This window comes from Cyprinus carpio, chromosome B2 (genome assembly GCF_018340385.1).
Source record: "Cyprinus carpio isolate SPL01 chromosome B2, ASM1834038v1, whole genome shotgun sequence".
Classification (NCBI taxonomy): domain Eukaryota; kingdom Metazoa; phylum Chordata; class Actinopteri; order Cypriniformes; family Cyprinidae; genus Cyprinus; species Cyprinus carpio.
This window is the reverse complement of record NC_056598.1, coordinates 26574030-26589680: the sequence shown is the minus strand read 5'-3', so window position 1 is coordinate 26589680 and position 15651 is coordinate 26574030. Positions and strand designations below refer to the sequence as shown.

The 15651-nt window shown below is 39.3% G+C and overlaps 1 protein-coding gene across 1 annotated transcript; it reads right to left on the bottom strand.

The window, feature by feature from the left end:
• Positions 1-7497: 7497 nt before the first annotated feature.
• On the bottom strand, positions 7498-8779 carry LOC122136319 (uncharacterized serine-rich protein C215.13-like; the record flags this gene model as incomplete). Its single annotated transcript, XM_042719177.1, has 2 exons — positions 7498-7536; positions 7631-8779. Coding segments are annotated over 2 exons (1188 nt in total), but the record flags the coding sequence as incomplete, so codon positions are not given.
• Between the last annotated feature and the right edge of the window lie 6872 nt (positions 8780-15651).

The window sequence follows — 15651 nt, the reverse complement described above, 5'->3', positions numbered from 1 at the left end:
CCAGTACCTGGTTTAAGGACCATGGTATCCCTGTTCTTAATTGGCCAGCAAACTCACCTGACCTTAACCCCATAGAAAATCTATGGGGTATTGGGAAGAGGAAGATGCGATATACCAGACCCAAGAATGCAGGAGAGCTGAAGGCCACTATCAGAGCAACCTGGGCTCTCATAACACCTGAGCAGTGCCACAGACTGATCGACTCCATGCCACGCTGCATTGCTACAGTAATTCAGGCAAAAGGAGCCCCTAAGTATTGAGTGCTGTACATGCTCATACTTTTCATGTTCATACTTTTCAGTTGGCCAAGATTTCTAAAAATCCTTTCTTTGTATTGGTCTTAAGTAGTATTCTAATTTTCTGAGATCCTGAATTTGGGATTTTCCTTATTTGTCAGTTATAATCATCAAAATTAAAAGAAATAAACATTTGAAATATATCAGTCTGTGTGTAATGAATGGATATAATATACAAGTTTCACTTTTTGAATGGAATTAGTGAAATAAATAATTTTTTTGATGCTATTCTAATTATATGACCAGCACCTATACTTCTTCATGGATGCACAATGACTTTGTACATTTTGTCAACCCTTATCATGGTTCTTTCCATATAGCACTACTATTTGTTGGGAATATTACCTTTAGTGACTTTGAAAAGTTGAGATGCCAGGCTGTTTTTTTTAAAGCACAACAATCACTCAGTTTCAGTGTTTTCCTGACTCTTAATATAGAATCTCACATAAAGAGCAGACTGTTTTTGGTGAGTCAATTTAGTTATTATTATTTTTTTTTAATTATAGGTTAGTTCAAAATAATTTTTAAATAAAATAGTCACCTGATAATAAGGTTGTTGAAAATGATGAAGTTGACATTGGTGATGAGGCTGCTGATGATGACAGTGTTGATGAAGGTGATGTGAATGTTAGTAATGATGAAGTAGGTGGAATTATTGCTGGTGTTGATGTTGAAGATGATGAGGGTAGTGGTGAAGATGGTGAGAATTGATGAGGTGAACTTGAAGAAGAGAAGTATGATGAAAATGGTTGTGGTGGTGGTGATGATGAAAATAGTGGGAATGATGAGTATAACGTTGAGGATGGTGAAGAGGATGAGGATTCTGTTGTTGATAGAATTGAAGATGTTATTGTTGATGATGATGTTAACGTTGTTGGTGAAGATGGTGGGGATGATGATGAGCGCTGTGAATTTGCTGATGATGGTAATGATGAGGACAATGATGTAGAGGTTACTGATGATGAGGTCTGTTTTAATTGGGTTGACGATGATAGTGGGACTGATGAGGATGAGACTGAGGATGATGAAGATGGAGAAGTTGATAGTATTGAAGATGGTGGTGTTGATGATAAAGGTGATTGTAATGTTGGTGAAGAAGGTCTAGATGATAATGTTGCAGAAGATGATGATGACAGTCGTGGGACTGATGAAGTTGCTGCTGAGGATGTTGAAGATGATGAGTTTTGTCTAGGTGATAGTATTAAAGATGATGATGATAGCTGTGTTGTTGAAGAAGGTAGGGATGGTGATGAATGCTGTGAGATTGCTGATGATGTTGATGAGGAAAATGATGTAGAGGTTGCTGATGTTAAAGGTTGTTTTGGCTGGGTTGATGATGATAGTGAGACTGATGAAGATGAGGCTGAGGATGATGAATATGGAGTAGTTGATAGTATTGAAGATGGCGGTGTTGATGATAAAGGTGATGGTAATGTTGGTGAAGATGGTGTAGATGATAGTGTTGAAGATGATGATGTTGACAATAGTGGGACTGATAAAGATGTTGAAAATGATAATGGTGTAAATGATAATATTGAAGATGTTGATGTTAATGTTGGTGATGAAGATGATGGGGATGGTGATGAAGGCTGCGAGTTTACTGATGATGGTAATGATGTGGAAGATAATGTAGGTGTTGATAGTAAGGACTGTGCTGGTGAGGTTGACGATGATAGTGGGATTGATGAAGATGATGAAGATAGTGTAGATGATAGTATTGAGGATGTGGATGAAGATGATGGTAATGTTAATGATGAAGATTGTGAAGATGATGAAAATGGTGTAGATGATAATGTTGAAGATGATGGTTGTGATGGTGATGACAATAGTGGAACTGATAATGATGGTGCCGAGGATGGTGAAGATGGTGTAGATGATGATGAAGGTGGGACTGATGAAGATGGAGCAGATGATGGTTTAGATGGAGTAAATGATAGTATTGAAGATGCTGTTGATGATGTTAATGTTGGTGGGGATGGTGATGAAGGCTGTGAGTTTGCTGATGAGAGCTTTGCTTCTGAGGTTGATGATGATAGTGGGACTGATGAGGATGGTGTGGATAATAGTATTGAAGATGTTTTTGATGATGATGATGATGATGATGATGATGATAATACTGGTGATGTAGATGATGCAGATGATAGTGTTAAAGATGATGACAGTAGTGGGATTGATGAGGATGGTGAAGATGATGAGGATTGTTTTATTGATTGTATTAAAGATGTAGTTGATGATGGTTTTAATTCTGGTGATGAAGCTTGTGAGTTAGCTGATGATGATAAGGATGATAAAAATGCTGCAGAAGTTGTTGATAGTGAGGGCTGCGCTGGAAGGGTTGATAATGATTGCAATGATAGTGGTGCTGAAGATGATGGTGATGTTGTAGATGATTGTGTTGAAAGTATTGTTGATGCTGATGTTAATGTTGGTGATGAAGATAGTGGGGATGGTGAGTTAGGCTGGGAGCTTGTTGATAATGGTAGGGATGAGAAGGATAATGTAGTGGTTCCTGAAAATGAGGTCTGTGATGGTGGGGTTGATGATGATAGTGGTATTGACGAAAATGGTGAAGATAATGAAGATAGTGTAGATGATGATGATGGTGGGACTGATAAAGATGGTTCAGATGATGGTGTGGATGGTGTAAATGACAGTACTGAAGATGTTGTTAAAGATGTTAATGTTGGTGGGGATGGTGATGATTGCTGCAGGTTTGCTGATGATGGTAAGGATGTGGAAGATATTGTAGAGCTTGTTAATACTGAGGGATGTGCTGGTGAGGTTGATGGTGATAGTAGGATTGATGAAGATGGTGAAGGTAGTGTAGATGATATTGAAGATGTTGTTGATAATGGAGATAGAGAAGATGATGAAGATGGTGTAAATAACAATGTTGATGATGGCAATGATAATGTTGACAATACTGGGACTGATGAAGATGGTGTAGATGATGATAGTGGGACTGATGAAGATGTCGCTAAAAATGTTGTAGATGATGAAGATAGTGTTGAAGATGAAGTTCTCAATAGTGGGACTGATGATGATGGTATTGAGGATGGCAAAGACGATGAAGATGGTATAGATGATATTTTTGAAGATGTTAATGTTGGTGGTGAAGATGGTGGGGATGACGATGATCGCTGTGAATTTGCTGATGATGGTAATGATGAGGACAATGATGTAGAGGTTACTGATGATGAGAGCTGTTTTAATTGGGTTGATGATGATAGTGGGACTGATGAGGATGAGACTGAGGATGATGAAGTTGGAGAAGTTGATAGTATTGAAGATGGTGGTGTTGATGATAAAGGTGATTGTAAAGTTGGTGATGAAGAAGGTCTAGATGATAATGTTGCAGATGATGATGACAACAGTAGTGGGACTGATGGAGTTGCAGCTGAGGATGTTGAAGATGATGAGTTTTGTGTAGGTGACAGTATTAAAGATGTTGAGGATAACGGTGTTGTTGAAGAAGGTAGGGATGGTGATGAAGGCTGTGAGATTGCTGATGATGTTAATGATGAGGACAATGATGTAGAGGTTGCTGATGTTGAAGGCTGTTTTGGCTGGGTTGATGATGATAGTGAGACTGATGAAGATGAGGCTGAGGATGATGAATATGGAGTAGCTGAAAGTATTGAAGATGGCGATGTTGATGTTAAAGGTGATGGTAATGTTGGTGAAGATGGTGTAGATGATAGTGTTGAAGATGATGAGGTTGACAATAGTGAGACTGATAAAGATGTTGAAAATGATGATGGTGTAAATGATAGTATTGAAGATGTTGATGATGTTAATGTTGGTTGGGATGGTGATGAAGGCTGTGAGTTTGCTGATGATTTTAAGGATGTGGAAGATAATGTAGAGGTTGTTGATATTGAGGGCTTTGCTTGTGAGGTTGATGATGATAGTGGGACTGATGAGGATGGTGGGGATAATAGTATGGAAGATGTTTTCGATGATGATGATGATAATATTGGTGATGTAGATGATGCAGATGATACTGTTAAAGATGATGACAATAGTGGGATTGATGAGGATGATGAAGATGATGAGGATTGTTTTTGTTGAGTGTATTAAAGATGCAGTTGATGATGGTTTTAATTCTGGTGATGAAGCTTGTGAGTTAGCTGAAGATGATAAGGATGAGAAAAATGCTGCAGAGGTTGTTGATAGTGAGGGCTGCGCTGGAAGGGTTGATGATGATGGCAATGATAGTGGTGCTGAAGATGATGGTGACAGTGATGATGATGGTGTAGATGATAGTGTTGAATGTATTATTGATGCTGATGTTAATGGTGGTGATGAAGATAGTGGGGATGGGGAGTTAGGCTGGGAGCTTGTTGATAATGGTAGGGTTGTGAAAGATAATGTAGTTGTTCCTGAAAAATGAGGGCTGTGATGGTGGGGTTGATGATGATAGTGGTATTGACGAAGATGGTGAAGATGATGAAGATAGTGTAGATGATGATGATAGTGGGACTGATAAAGATGGTTCAGATGATGGTGAGAATGGTGTAAATGATAGTACTGAAGATGATGTTAAAGATGTTAATGTTGGTGGGGATGGTGATGAATGCTGCAAGTTTGCTGATGATGATAAAGATGTGGAGGATAATATAGAGGTTTTTGATATTGAGGGCTGTGCTGGTGAGTTTGATGATAATGATAGTGATGGGGATGCTGATGAAGGCTGCGAGTTTCCTGATGATGGTAATGATGAGGACGATGATGTAGAGGTTGCTGATAATGAGGGCTGTTGGGGTTGGGTTGAGGATGATGATGATAGTGGGACTGATGAAGATGAGGCTGGTGGTGTTGATGATAAATGTGATGGTGATGTTGGTGAAGATGGTGTAAATGATAGTGTAGAAGATGATGCTGATGTTTTTCAATAGTGGGACTGATGAAGATGGTGCCGAGGATGGTAAAGATGATGGTGTAAATGATACTATTGAAGATGTTAATGATGCTAATGATAGTGATGAAGATGATGGGGATGTTGATGAAGGCTGCAAATTTACTGATGATAGTAAGGATGTGGAAGATATTGTAGAGGTTGTTGATATTGAGGGCTGTGCTGGTGAGGTTGATGGTGATAATGGGATTGATGAAGATGGTGAAGGAAGTGTAGATGATATTGAAGATGTTGATAATGGAGATTGAGAATATGATGAAGATGGTGTAAATAACAATGTTGATGATGGCAATGATAATGTTGACATTAGTGGGACTGATGAAGATGGTAATGAAGATGGCAGAGACGATGAAGATGGTATAGATGATATTTTTGAAGATGTTAATGTTGGTGGTGAAGATGGTGGGGATGACGATGATCGCTGTGAATTTGCTGATGACGTTAATGATGAGGACAATGATGTAGAGGTTACTGATGATGAGGGCTGTTTTAATTGGGTTGATGATGATAGTGGGACTGATGAGGATGAGATTGAGGATGATGAAGTTGGAGAAGTTGATAGTATTGAAGATGGTGGTGTTGATGATAAAGGTGATTGTAATGTTGGTGATGAAGAAGGTCTAGATGATAATGTTGCAGAAGATGATAATGACAGTAGTGGGACTGATGAAGTTGCTGCTGAGGATGTTGAAGAAGACGAGTTTTGTGTAGGTGATAGTATTAAAGATGTTGATGATAACGGTGTTGTTGAAGAAGGTAGGGATGGTGATGAAGGCTGTGAGATTGCTGATGATGTTAATGTTGAGGACAATGATGTAGAGGTTGCTGATGTTGAAGGCTGTTTTGGTTGGGTTGATGATGATAGTGAGACTGATGAAGATGAGGCTGAGGATGATGAATATGGAGTAGTTGATAGTATTGAAGATGGCAGTGTTGATGATAAAGGTGATGGCAATGTTGGTGAAGATGGTGTAGATGATAGTGTTGAAGATGATGATGTTGACAATAATGGGACTGATAAAGATGTTGAAAATGATGGTGTAAATGATAGTATTGAAGATGTTGATGTTAATGTTGGTGATGAAAATGATGGGATGGTGATGAAAGGCTGCGAGTTTACTGATGATGGTAATGATGTGGAAGATAACGTAGAGGGTGTTGATAGTAAGGACTGTGCTGTAGAGGTTGACGATGATAGTGGGATTGATGAAGATAGTGTAGATGATAGTATTGAGGATGTGGATGAAGATGATGGTAATGTTAATGATGAAGATTGTCAAGATGATGAAAATGGTGTAGATGATAATGTTGAAGAAGATGATGGTGGTGATGCTGACAATAGTGGAACTGATAAAGATGGCGACGATGATGGTGAAGATGGTGTAGATGATGATGATGGTGGGATTGATGAAGATGGTGTAGATGATAGTGTTGAAGATGATGATGTTGACAATAGTGGGACTGATAAAGATGTTGAAAATGATGATGGAGTAAATGATAGTATTGAAGATGTTGTTGATGATGTTAATGTTGGTGGGGATGGTGATGAAGGCTGTGAGTTTGCTGATGATTTTAAGGATGTGGAAGATAATGTAGAGGTTGATGATATTGAGGGCTTTGCTTGTGAGGTTGAGTGATGATAGTGGGGACTGATGAGGATGGTGTGGATAAAGGTATGGAAGATGTTTTCGATGATGATGATGATAATATTGGTGATGTAGATGATGCAGATGATACTGTTAAAGATGATGACAATAGTGGGATTGATGAGGATGATGAAGATGATGAGGATTGTTTTGTTGAGTGTATTAAAGATGCAGTTGATGATGGTTTTAATTCTGGTGATGAAGCTTGTGAGTTAGCTGAAGATGATAAGGATGAGAAAAATGCTGCAGAGGTTGTTGATAGTGAGGGCTGCGCTGGAAGGGTTGATGATGATGGCAATGGTAGTGGTGCTGAAGATGATGGTGACAGTGATGATGACGGTGTAGATGATAGTGTTGAATGTATTATTGATGCTGATGTTAATGGTGGTGATGAAGATAGTGGGGATGGTGAGTTAGGCTGGGAGCTTGTTGATAATGGTAGGGTTGTGAAAGGTAATGTAGTTGTTCCTGAAAATGAGGGCTGTGATGGTGGGGTTGATGATGATAGTGTTACTGACAAAGATGGTGAAGATGATGAAGATAGTGTAGATGATGATGATGGTGGGACTGATAAAGATGGTTCAGATGATGGTGAGAATGGTGTAAAATGATAGTACTGAAGATGATGTTAAAGATGTTAATGTTGGTGGGGATGGTGATGAATGCTGCAAGTTTGCTGATGATGATAAAGATGTGGAGGATAATATAGAGATTTTTGATATTGAGGGCTGTGCTGGTGAGTTTGATGATAATGATAGTGATGGGGATGCTGATGAAGGCTGCGAGTTTCCTGATGATGGTAATGATGAGGACGATGATGTAGAGGTTGCTGATAATGAGGGCTGTTGGGGTTGGGTTGAGGATGATGATGATAGTGGGACTGATGAAGATGAGTCTGGTGGTGTTGATGATAACTGTGATGGTGATGTTGGTGAAGATGGTGTAAATGATAGTGTAGAAGATGATGCTGATGTTTTCAATAGTGGGACTGATGAAGATGGTGCCGAGGATGGTAAAGATGATGGTGTAAATGATACTATTGAAGATGTTAATGATGCTAATGATAGTGATGAAGATGATGGGGATGTTGATGAAGGCTGCAAATTTACTGATGATAGTAAGGATGTTGAAGATATTGTAGAGGTTGTTGATACTGAGGGATGTGCTGGTGAGGTTGATGGTGATAATGGGATTGATGAAGATGGTGAAGGTAGTGTAGATGATATTGAAGATGTTGATAATGGAGATTGAGAATATGATGAAGATGGTGTAAATAACAATGTTGATGATGGCAATGATAATGTTGACAATAGTGGGACTGATGAAGATGGTAATGAAGATGGCAGAGACGATGAAGATGGTATAGATGATATTTTTGAAGATGTTAATGTTGGTGGTGAAGATGGTGGGGATGACGATGATCGCTGTGAATTTGCTGATGACGTTAATGATGAGGACAATGGTGTAGAGGTTACGGATGATGAGGGCTGTTTTAATTGGGTTGATGATGATAGTGGGACTGATGAGGATGAGATTGAGGATGATGAAGTTGGAGAAGTTGATAGTATTGAAGATGGTGGTGTTGATGATAAAGGTGATTGTAATGTTGGTGATGAAGAAGGTCTAGATGATAATGTTGCAGAAGAGGATAATGACAGTAGTGGGACTGATGAAGTTGCTGCTGAGGATGTTGAAGATGACGAGTTTTGTGTAGGTGATAGTATTAAAGATGTTGATGATAACGGTGTTGTTGAAGAAGGTAGGGATGGTGATGAAGGCTGTGAGATTGCTGATGATGTTAATGTTGAGGACAATGATGTAGAGGTTGCTGATGTTGAAGGCTGTTTTGGTTGGGTTGATGATGATAGTGAGACTGATGAAGATGAGGCTGAGGATGATGAATATGGGGTAGTTGATAGTATTGAAGATGGCAGTGTTGATGATAAAGGTGATGGCAATGTTGGTGAAGATGGTGTAGATGATAGTGTTGAAGATGATGATGTTGACAATAATGGGACTGATAAAGATGTTGAAAATGATGGTGTAAATGATAGTATTGAAGATGTTGATGTTAATGTTGGTGATGAAAATGATGGGGATGGTGATGAAGGCTGCGAGTTTACTGATGATGGTAATGATGTGGAAGATAACGTAGAGGGTGTTGATAGTAAGGACTGTGCTGTAGAGGTTGACGATGATAGTGGGATTGATGAAGATAGTGTAGATGATAGTATTGAGGATGTGGATGAAGATGATGGTAATGTTAATGATGAAGATTGTGAAGATGATGAAAATGGTGTAGATGATAATGTTGAAGAAGATGATGGTGGTGATGCTGACAATAGTGGAACTGATAAAGATGGTGACGAGGATGGTGAAGATGGTGTAGATGATGATGATGGTGGGATTGATGAAGATGGTGTAGATGATAGTGTTGAAGATGATGTTGTTGACAATAGTTGGACTGATAAAGATGTTGAAAATGATGATGGAGTAAATGATAGTATTGAAGATGTTGTTGATGATGTTAATGTTGGTGGGGATGGTGATGAAGGCTGTGAGTTTGCTGATGATTTTAAGGATGTGGAAGATAATGTTGAGGTTGTTGATATTGAGGGCTTTGCTTGTGAGGGTGATGATGATAGTGGGACTGATGAGGATGGTGTGGATAATAGTATGGAAGATGTTTTCGAAGATGATGATGATAATATTGGTGATGTAGATGATGCAGATGATACTGTTAAAGATGATGACAATAGTGGGATTGATGAGGATGATGAAGATGATGAGGATTGTTTTGTTGAGTGTATTAAAGATGCAGTTGATGATGGTTTTAATTCTGGTGAATGAAGCTTGTGAGTTGGCTGAAGATGATAAGGATGAGAAAAAAATGCTGCAGAGGTTGTTGATAGTGAGGGCTGCGCTGGAAGGGTTGATGATGATGGCAATGATAGTGGTGCTGAAGATGATGGTGACAGTGATGATGACGGTGTAGATGATAGTGTTGAATGTATTATTGATGCTGATGTTAATGGTGGTGATGAAGATAGTGGGGATGGTGAGTTAGGCTGGGAGCTTGTTGATAATGGTAGGGTTGTGAAAGATAATGTAGTTGTTCCTGAAAATGAGGGCTGTGATGGTGGGGTTGATGATGATAGTGGTATTGACGAAGATGGTGAAGATGATGAAGATAGTGTAGATGATGATGATGGTGGGACTGATAAAGATGGTTCAGATGATGGTGAGAATGGTGTAAATGATAGTACTGAAGATGATGTTAAAGATGTTAATGTTGGTGGGGATGGTGATGAATACTGCAAGTTTGCTGATGATGATAAAGATGTGGAGGATAATATAGAGGTTTTTGATATTGAGGGCTGTGCTGGTGAGTTTGATGATAATGATAGTGATGGGGATGCTGATGAAGGCTGCGAGTTTCCTGATGATGGTAATGATGAGGACGATGATGTAGAGGTTGCTGATAATGAGGGCTGTTGGGGTTGGGGTTGAGGATGATGATGATAGTGGGACTGATGAAGATGAGGCTGGTGGTGTTGATGATAAATGTGATGGTGATGTTGGTGAAGATGGTGTAAATGATAGTGTAGAAGATGATGCTGATGTTTTCAATAGTGGGACTGATGAAGATGGTGCCGAGGATGGTAAAGATGATGGTGTAAATGATACTATTGAAGATGTTAATGATGCTAATGATAGTGATGAAGATGATGGGGATGTTGATGAAGGCTGCAAATTTACTGATGATAGTAAGGATGTGGAAGATATTGTAGAGGTTGTTGATATTGAGGGCTGTGCTGGTGAGGTTGATGGTGATAATGGGATTGATGAAGATGGTGAAGGTAGTGTAGATGATATTGAAGATGTTGATAATGGAGATTGAGAATATGATGAAGATGGTGTGTAAATAACAATGTTGATGATGGCAATGATAATGTTGACATTAGTGGGACTGATGAAGATGGTAATGAAGATGGCAGAGACGATGAAGATGGTATAGATGATATTTTTGAAGATGTTAATGTTGGTGGTGAAGATGGTGGGGATGACGATGATCGCTGTGAATTTGTTGATGACGTTAATGATGAGGACAATGATGTAGAGGTTACTGATGTTGAAGGCTGTTTTGGCTGGGTTGATGATGATAGTGAGACTGATGAAGATGAGGCTGAGGATGATGAATATGGAGTAGTTGAAAGTATTGAAGATGGCGGTGTTGATGTTAAAGGTGATGGTAATGTTGGTGAAGATGGTGTAGATGATAGTGTTGAAGATGATGATGTTGACAATAGTGGGACTGATAAAGATGTTGAAAATGATGATGGTGTAAATGATAGTATTGAAGATGTTGTTGATGATGTTAATGTTGGTGGGGATGGTGATGAAGGCTGTGAGTTTGCTGATGATTTCAAGGATGTGGAAGATAATGTAGAGGTTGATGATATTGAGGGCTTTGCTTGTGAGGTTGATGATGATAGTGGGACTGATGAGGATGGTGTGGATAAAGGTATGGAAGATGTTTTCGATGATGATGATGATAATATTGGTGATGTAGATGATGCAGATGATACTGTTAAAGATGATGACAATAGTGGGATTGATGAGGATGATGAAGATGATGAGGATTGTTTTGTTGAGTGTATTAAAGATGCAGTTGATGATGGTTTTAATTCTGGTGATGAAGCTTGTGAGTTAGCTGAAGATGATAAGGATGAGAAAAATGCTGCAGAGGTTGTTGATAGTGAGGGCTGCGCTGGAAGGGTTGATGATGATGGCAATGATAGTGGTGCTGAAGATGATGGTGACAGTGATGATGACGGTGTAGATGATAGTGTTGAATGTATTATTGAAGCTGATGTTAATGGTGGTGATGAAGATAGTGGGGATGGTGAGTTAGGCTGGGAGCTTGTTGATAATGGTAGGGTTGTGAAAGATAATGTAGTTGTTCCTGAAAATGAGGGCTGTGATGGTGGGGTTGATGATGATAGTGGTATTGACGAAGATGGTGAAGATGATGAAGATGATGAAGATAGTGTAGATGATGATGATGGCGGGACTGATAAAGATGGTTCAGATGATGGTGAGAATGGTGTAAATGATAGTACTGAAGATGATGTTAAAGATGTTAATGTTGGTGGGGATGGTGATGAATGCTGCAAGTTTGGCTGATGATGATAAAGATGTGGAGGATAATATAGAGGTTTTTGATATTGAGGGCTGTGCTGGTGAGTTTGATGATAATGATAGTGATGGGGATGCTGATGAAGGCTGTGAGTTTCCTGATGATGGTAATGATGAGGACGATGATGTAGAGGTTGCTGATAATGAGGGCTGTTGGGGTTGGGTTGAGGATGATGATGATAGTGGGACTGATGAAGATGAGGCTGGTGGTGTTGATGATAAATGTGATGGTGATGTTGGTGAAGATGGTGTAAATGATAGTGTAGAAGATGATGCTGATGTTTTCAATAGTGGGACTGATGAAGATGGTGCCGAGGATGGTAAAGATGATGGTGTAAATGATACTATTGAAGATGTTAATGATGCTAATGATAGTGATGAAGATGATGGGGATGTTGATGAAGGCTGCAGGTTTGCTGATGATGGTAAGGATGTGGAAGATATTGTAGAGCTTGTTGATACTGAGGGATGTGCTGGTGAGGTTGATGGTGATAGTAGGATTGATGAAGATGGTGAAGGTAGTGTAGATGATATTGAAGATGTTGTTGATAGTGGAGATAGAGAAGATGATGAAGATGGTGTAAATAACAATGTTGATGATGGCAATGATAATGTTGACAATAGTGGGACTGATGAAGATGGTGTAGATGATGATGATAGTGGGACTGATGAAGATGTCGCTAAAAATGTTGTAGATGATGAAGATAGTGTTGAAGATGAAGTTGTCAATAATGGGACTGATGATGATGGTATTGAGGATGGCAAAGATGATGAAGATGGTATAGATGATATTTTTGAAGATGTTAATGTTGGTGGTGAAGATGGTGGGGATGATGATGATCGCTGTGAATTTGCTGATGATGGTAATGATGAGGACAATGATGTAGAGGTTACTGATGATGAGGGCTTTTTTGATTGGGTTGATGATGATAGTGGGACTGATGAGGATGAGACTGAGGATGATGAAGTTGGAGAAGTTGATAGTATTGAAGATGGTGGTGTTGATGATAAAGGTGATTGTAAAGTTGGTGATGAAGAAGGTCTAGATGATAATGTTGCAGATGATGATGACGACAGTAGTGGGACTGATGGATTTGCAGCTGAGGATGTTGAAGATGATGAGTTTTGTGTAGGTGACAGTATTAAGGATGTTGATGATAACGGTGTTGTTGAAGAAGGTAGGGATGGTGATGAAGGCTGTGAGATTGCTGATGATGTTAATGATGAGGACAATGATGTAGAGGTTGCTGATGTTGAAGGCTGTTTTGGTTGGGTTGATGATGATAGTGAGACTGATGAAGATGAGGCTGAGGATGATGAATATGGAGCAGTGGATAGTATTGAAGATGGCGGTGTTGATGATAAAGGTGATGGCAATGTTGGTGAAGATGGTGTAGATGATAGTGTTGAAGATGATGATGTTGACAATAATGGGACTGATAAAGATGTTGAAAATGATGGTGTAAATGATAGTATTGAAGATGTTGATGTTAATGTTGGTGATGAAAATGATGGGGATGGTGATGAAGGCTGTGAGTTTACTGATGATGGTGATGATGTGGAAGATAACGTAGAGGGTTTTGATAGTAAGGACTGTGCTGTAGAGGTTGACGATGATAGTGGGATTGATGAAGATAGTGTAGATGATAGTATTGAGGATGTGGATGAAGATGATGGTAATGTTAATGATGAAGATTGTGAAGATGATGAAAATGTTGTAGATGATAATGTTGAAGAAGATGATGGTGGTGATGTTGACAATAGTGGGACTGATAAAGATGTTGAAAATGATGATGGTGTAAATGATAGTATTGAAGATGTTGTTGATGATGTTAATGTTGGTGGGGATGGTGATGAAGGCTGTGAGTTTGCTGATGATTTTAAGGATGTGGAAGATAATGTAGAGGTTGTTGATATTGAGGGCGTAGCTTGTGAGGTTGATGATGATAGTGGGACTGATGAGGATGGTGTGGATAATAGTATGGAAGATGTTTTCGATGATGATGATGATAATGTTTGTGATGTAGATGATGCAGATGATAGTATTAAAGATGATGACAATAGTGGGATTGATGAGGATGATGAAGATGATGAGGATTGTTTTATTGAGTGTATTAAAGATGTAGTTGATGATGGTTTTAATTCTGGTGATGAAGCTTGTGAGTTAGCTGAAGATGATAAGGATGAGAAAAATGTTGCAGAGGTTGTTGATAGTGAGGGCTGCGCTGGAAGGGTTGATGATGATGGCAATGATAGTGGTGCTGAAGATGATGGTGACAGTGATGATGACGGTGTAGATGATAGTGTTGAATGTATTATTGATGCTGATGTAAATGTTGGTGATGAAAATAGTGAGGATGGTGTGTTAGGCTGTGAGCTTGTTGATGATGGTACGGATGAGAAAGATAATGTAGTGGTTCCTGAAAATGAGGGCTGTGATGGTGGGGTTGATGATGATAGTATAGAAGATGGTGTTGATGATGCTGATGAAAGTAAGGGTGAGGAACGTGATTCAGAGGTTGTGCTAATGGGGGTTGGTGATAATTTCAGTAGTGGGAGTGATGAAGATGGTGCTGATGGTGATGAAGATGGTGTTGTTGATAGTATTGAAGATGGTGGTGATGAAGATGGTGTTGATAATAGTGTTGAAGAAGAAGATGATGTTGATATTGGGACTGATGAAGATGATGTTAAGGATGGTGGAGATAATAGTACTGAATATGTTGTTGTTGATGCTGATGATAGTAAGGTTGAGGAAGGCGATGCAGAGGTTGTGCTGATGGGGGTTATGGATGATTTCAGTAGTGGGAGGGATGAAGATGGTGCTGATGGTGATGAAGATGGTGTTGTTGATAGTATTGAAGATGGTGGTGATGAAGATGGTGTAGATAAAAGTGTTGAAGAAGATGAAGATGATGATGTCAATAGTGGGACTGATGAAGATGCTGCTGTGGATGGTAAAGATGAAGAGGATGGTGGAGTTGATATTACTGAGGATGTTGATAATGATAAAGATGTTAATGATGGTGTGGATGGTGATGTAAGCTGTGAGTCTGCTGATGATGGTAAGAATGAAGATGATGCAGAGGTTGCTGATAGTGAGGGTTTTGCTGATTGGGTTGATGACAATAGTGGGAAAGATGAAGATGTTAATGATGAAGATGTTATAGATGATAGTGTTGATGATGATGATGATGGTGATAATGGTACTGATGAAGATTGTGTTGAGTATGGTGAAGATGATGAAGATTGTGATTTTGATGGTACTGAAGATGGTGGTGATGATGACAATAATGGGACAGCTGAAGATGTTGATACAGTTGATGATATTAATGATGGTGATGAAGATAATGGGGATGGTGATGAAGGCTGCATGCTTGCTGATGATGAGGAAGATGTTGTAGAGGCTGCTGATAGTGAGGGCTGTGCTGCTGGGGTTGATGATAAGGTTGTTGATGAGGTTGTGGTTGGTGTTGATGATGTAGATGGTGGTATAGTTAAAGATGGTGAGGTTGATGAAGTTTGTGTTGAGGTTATTGCTGAAGATGGTGGCATTGAGGATGACAATGGTGTGGATGATAATGTTGATTCT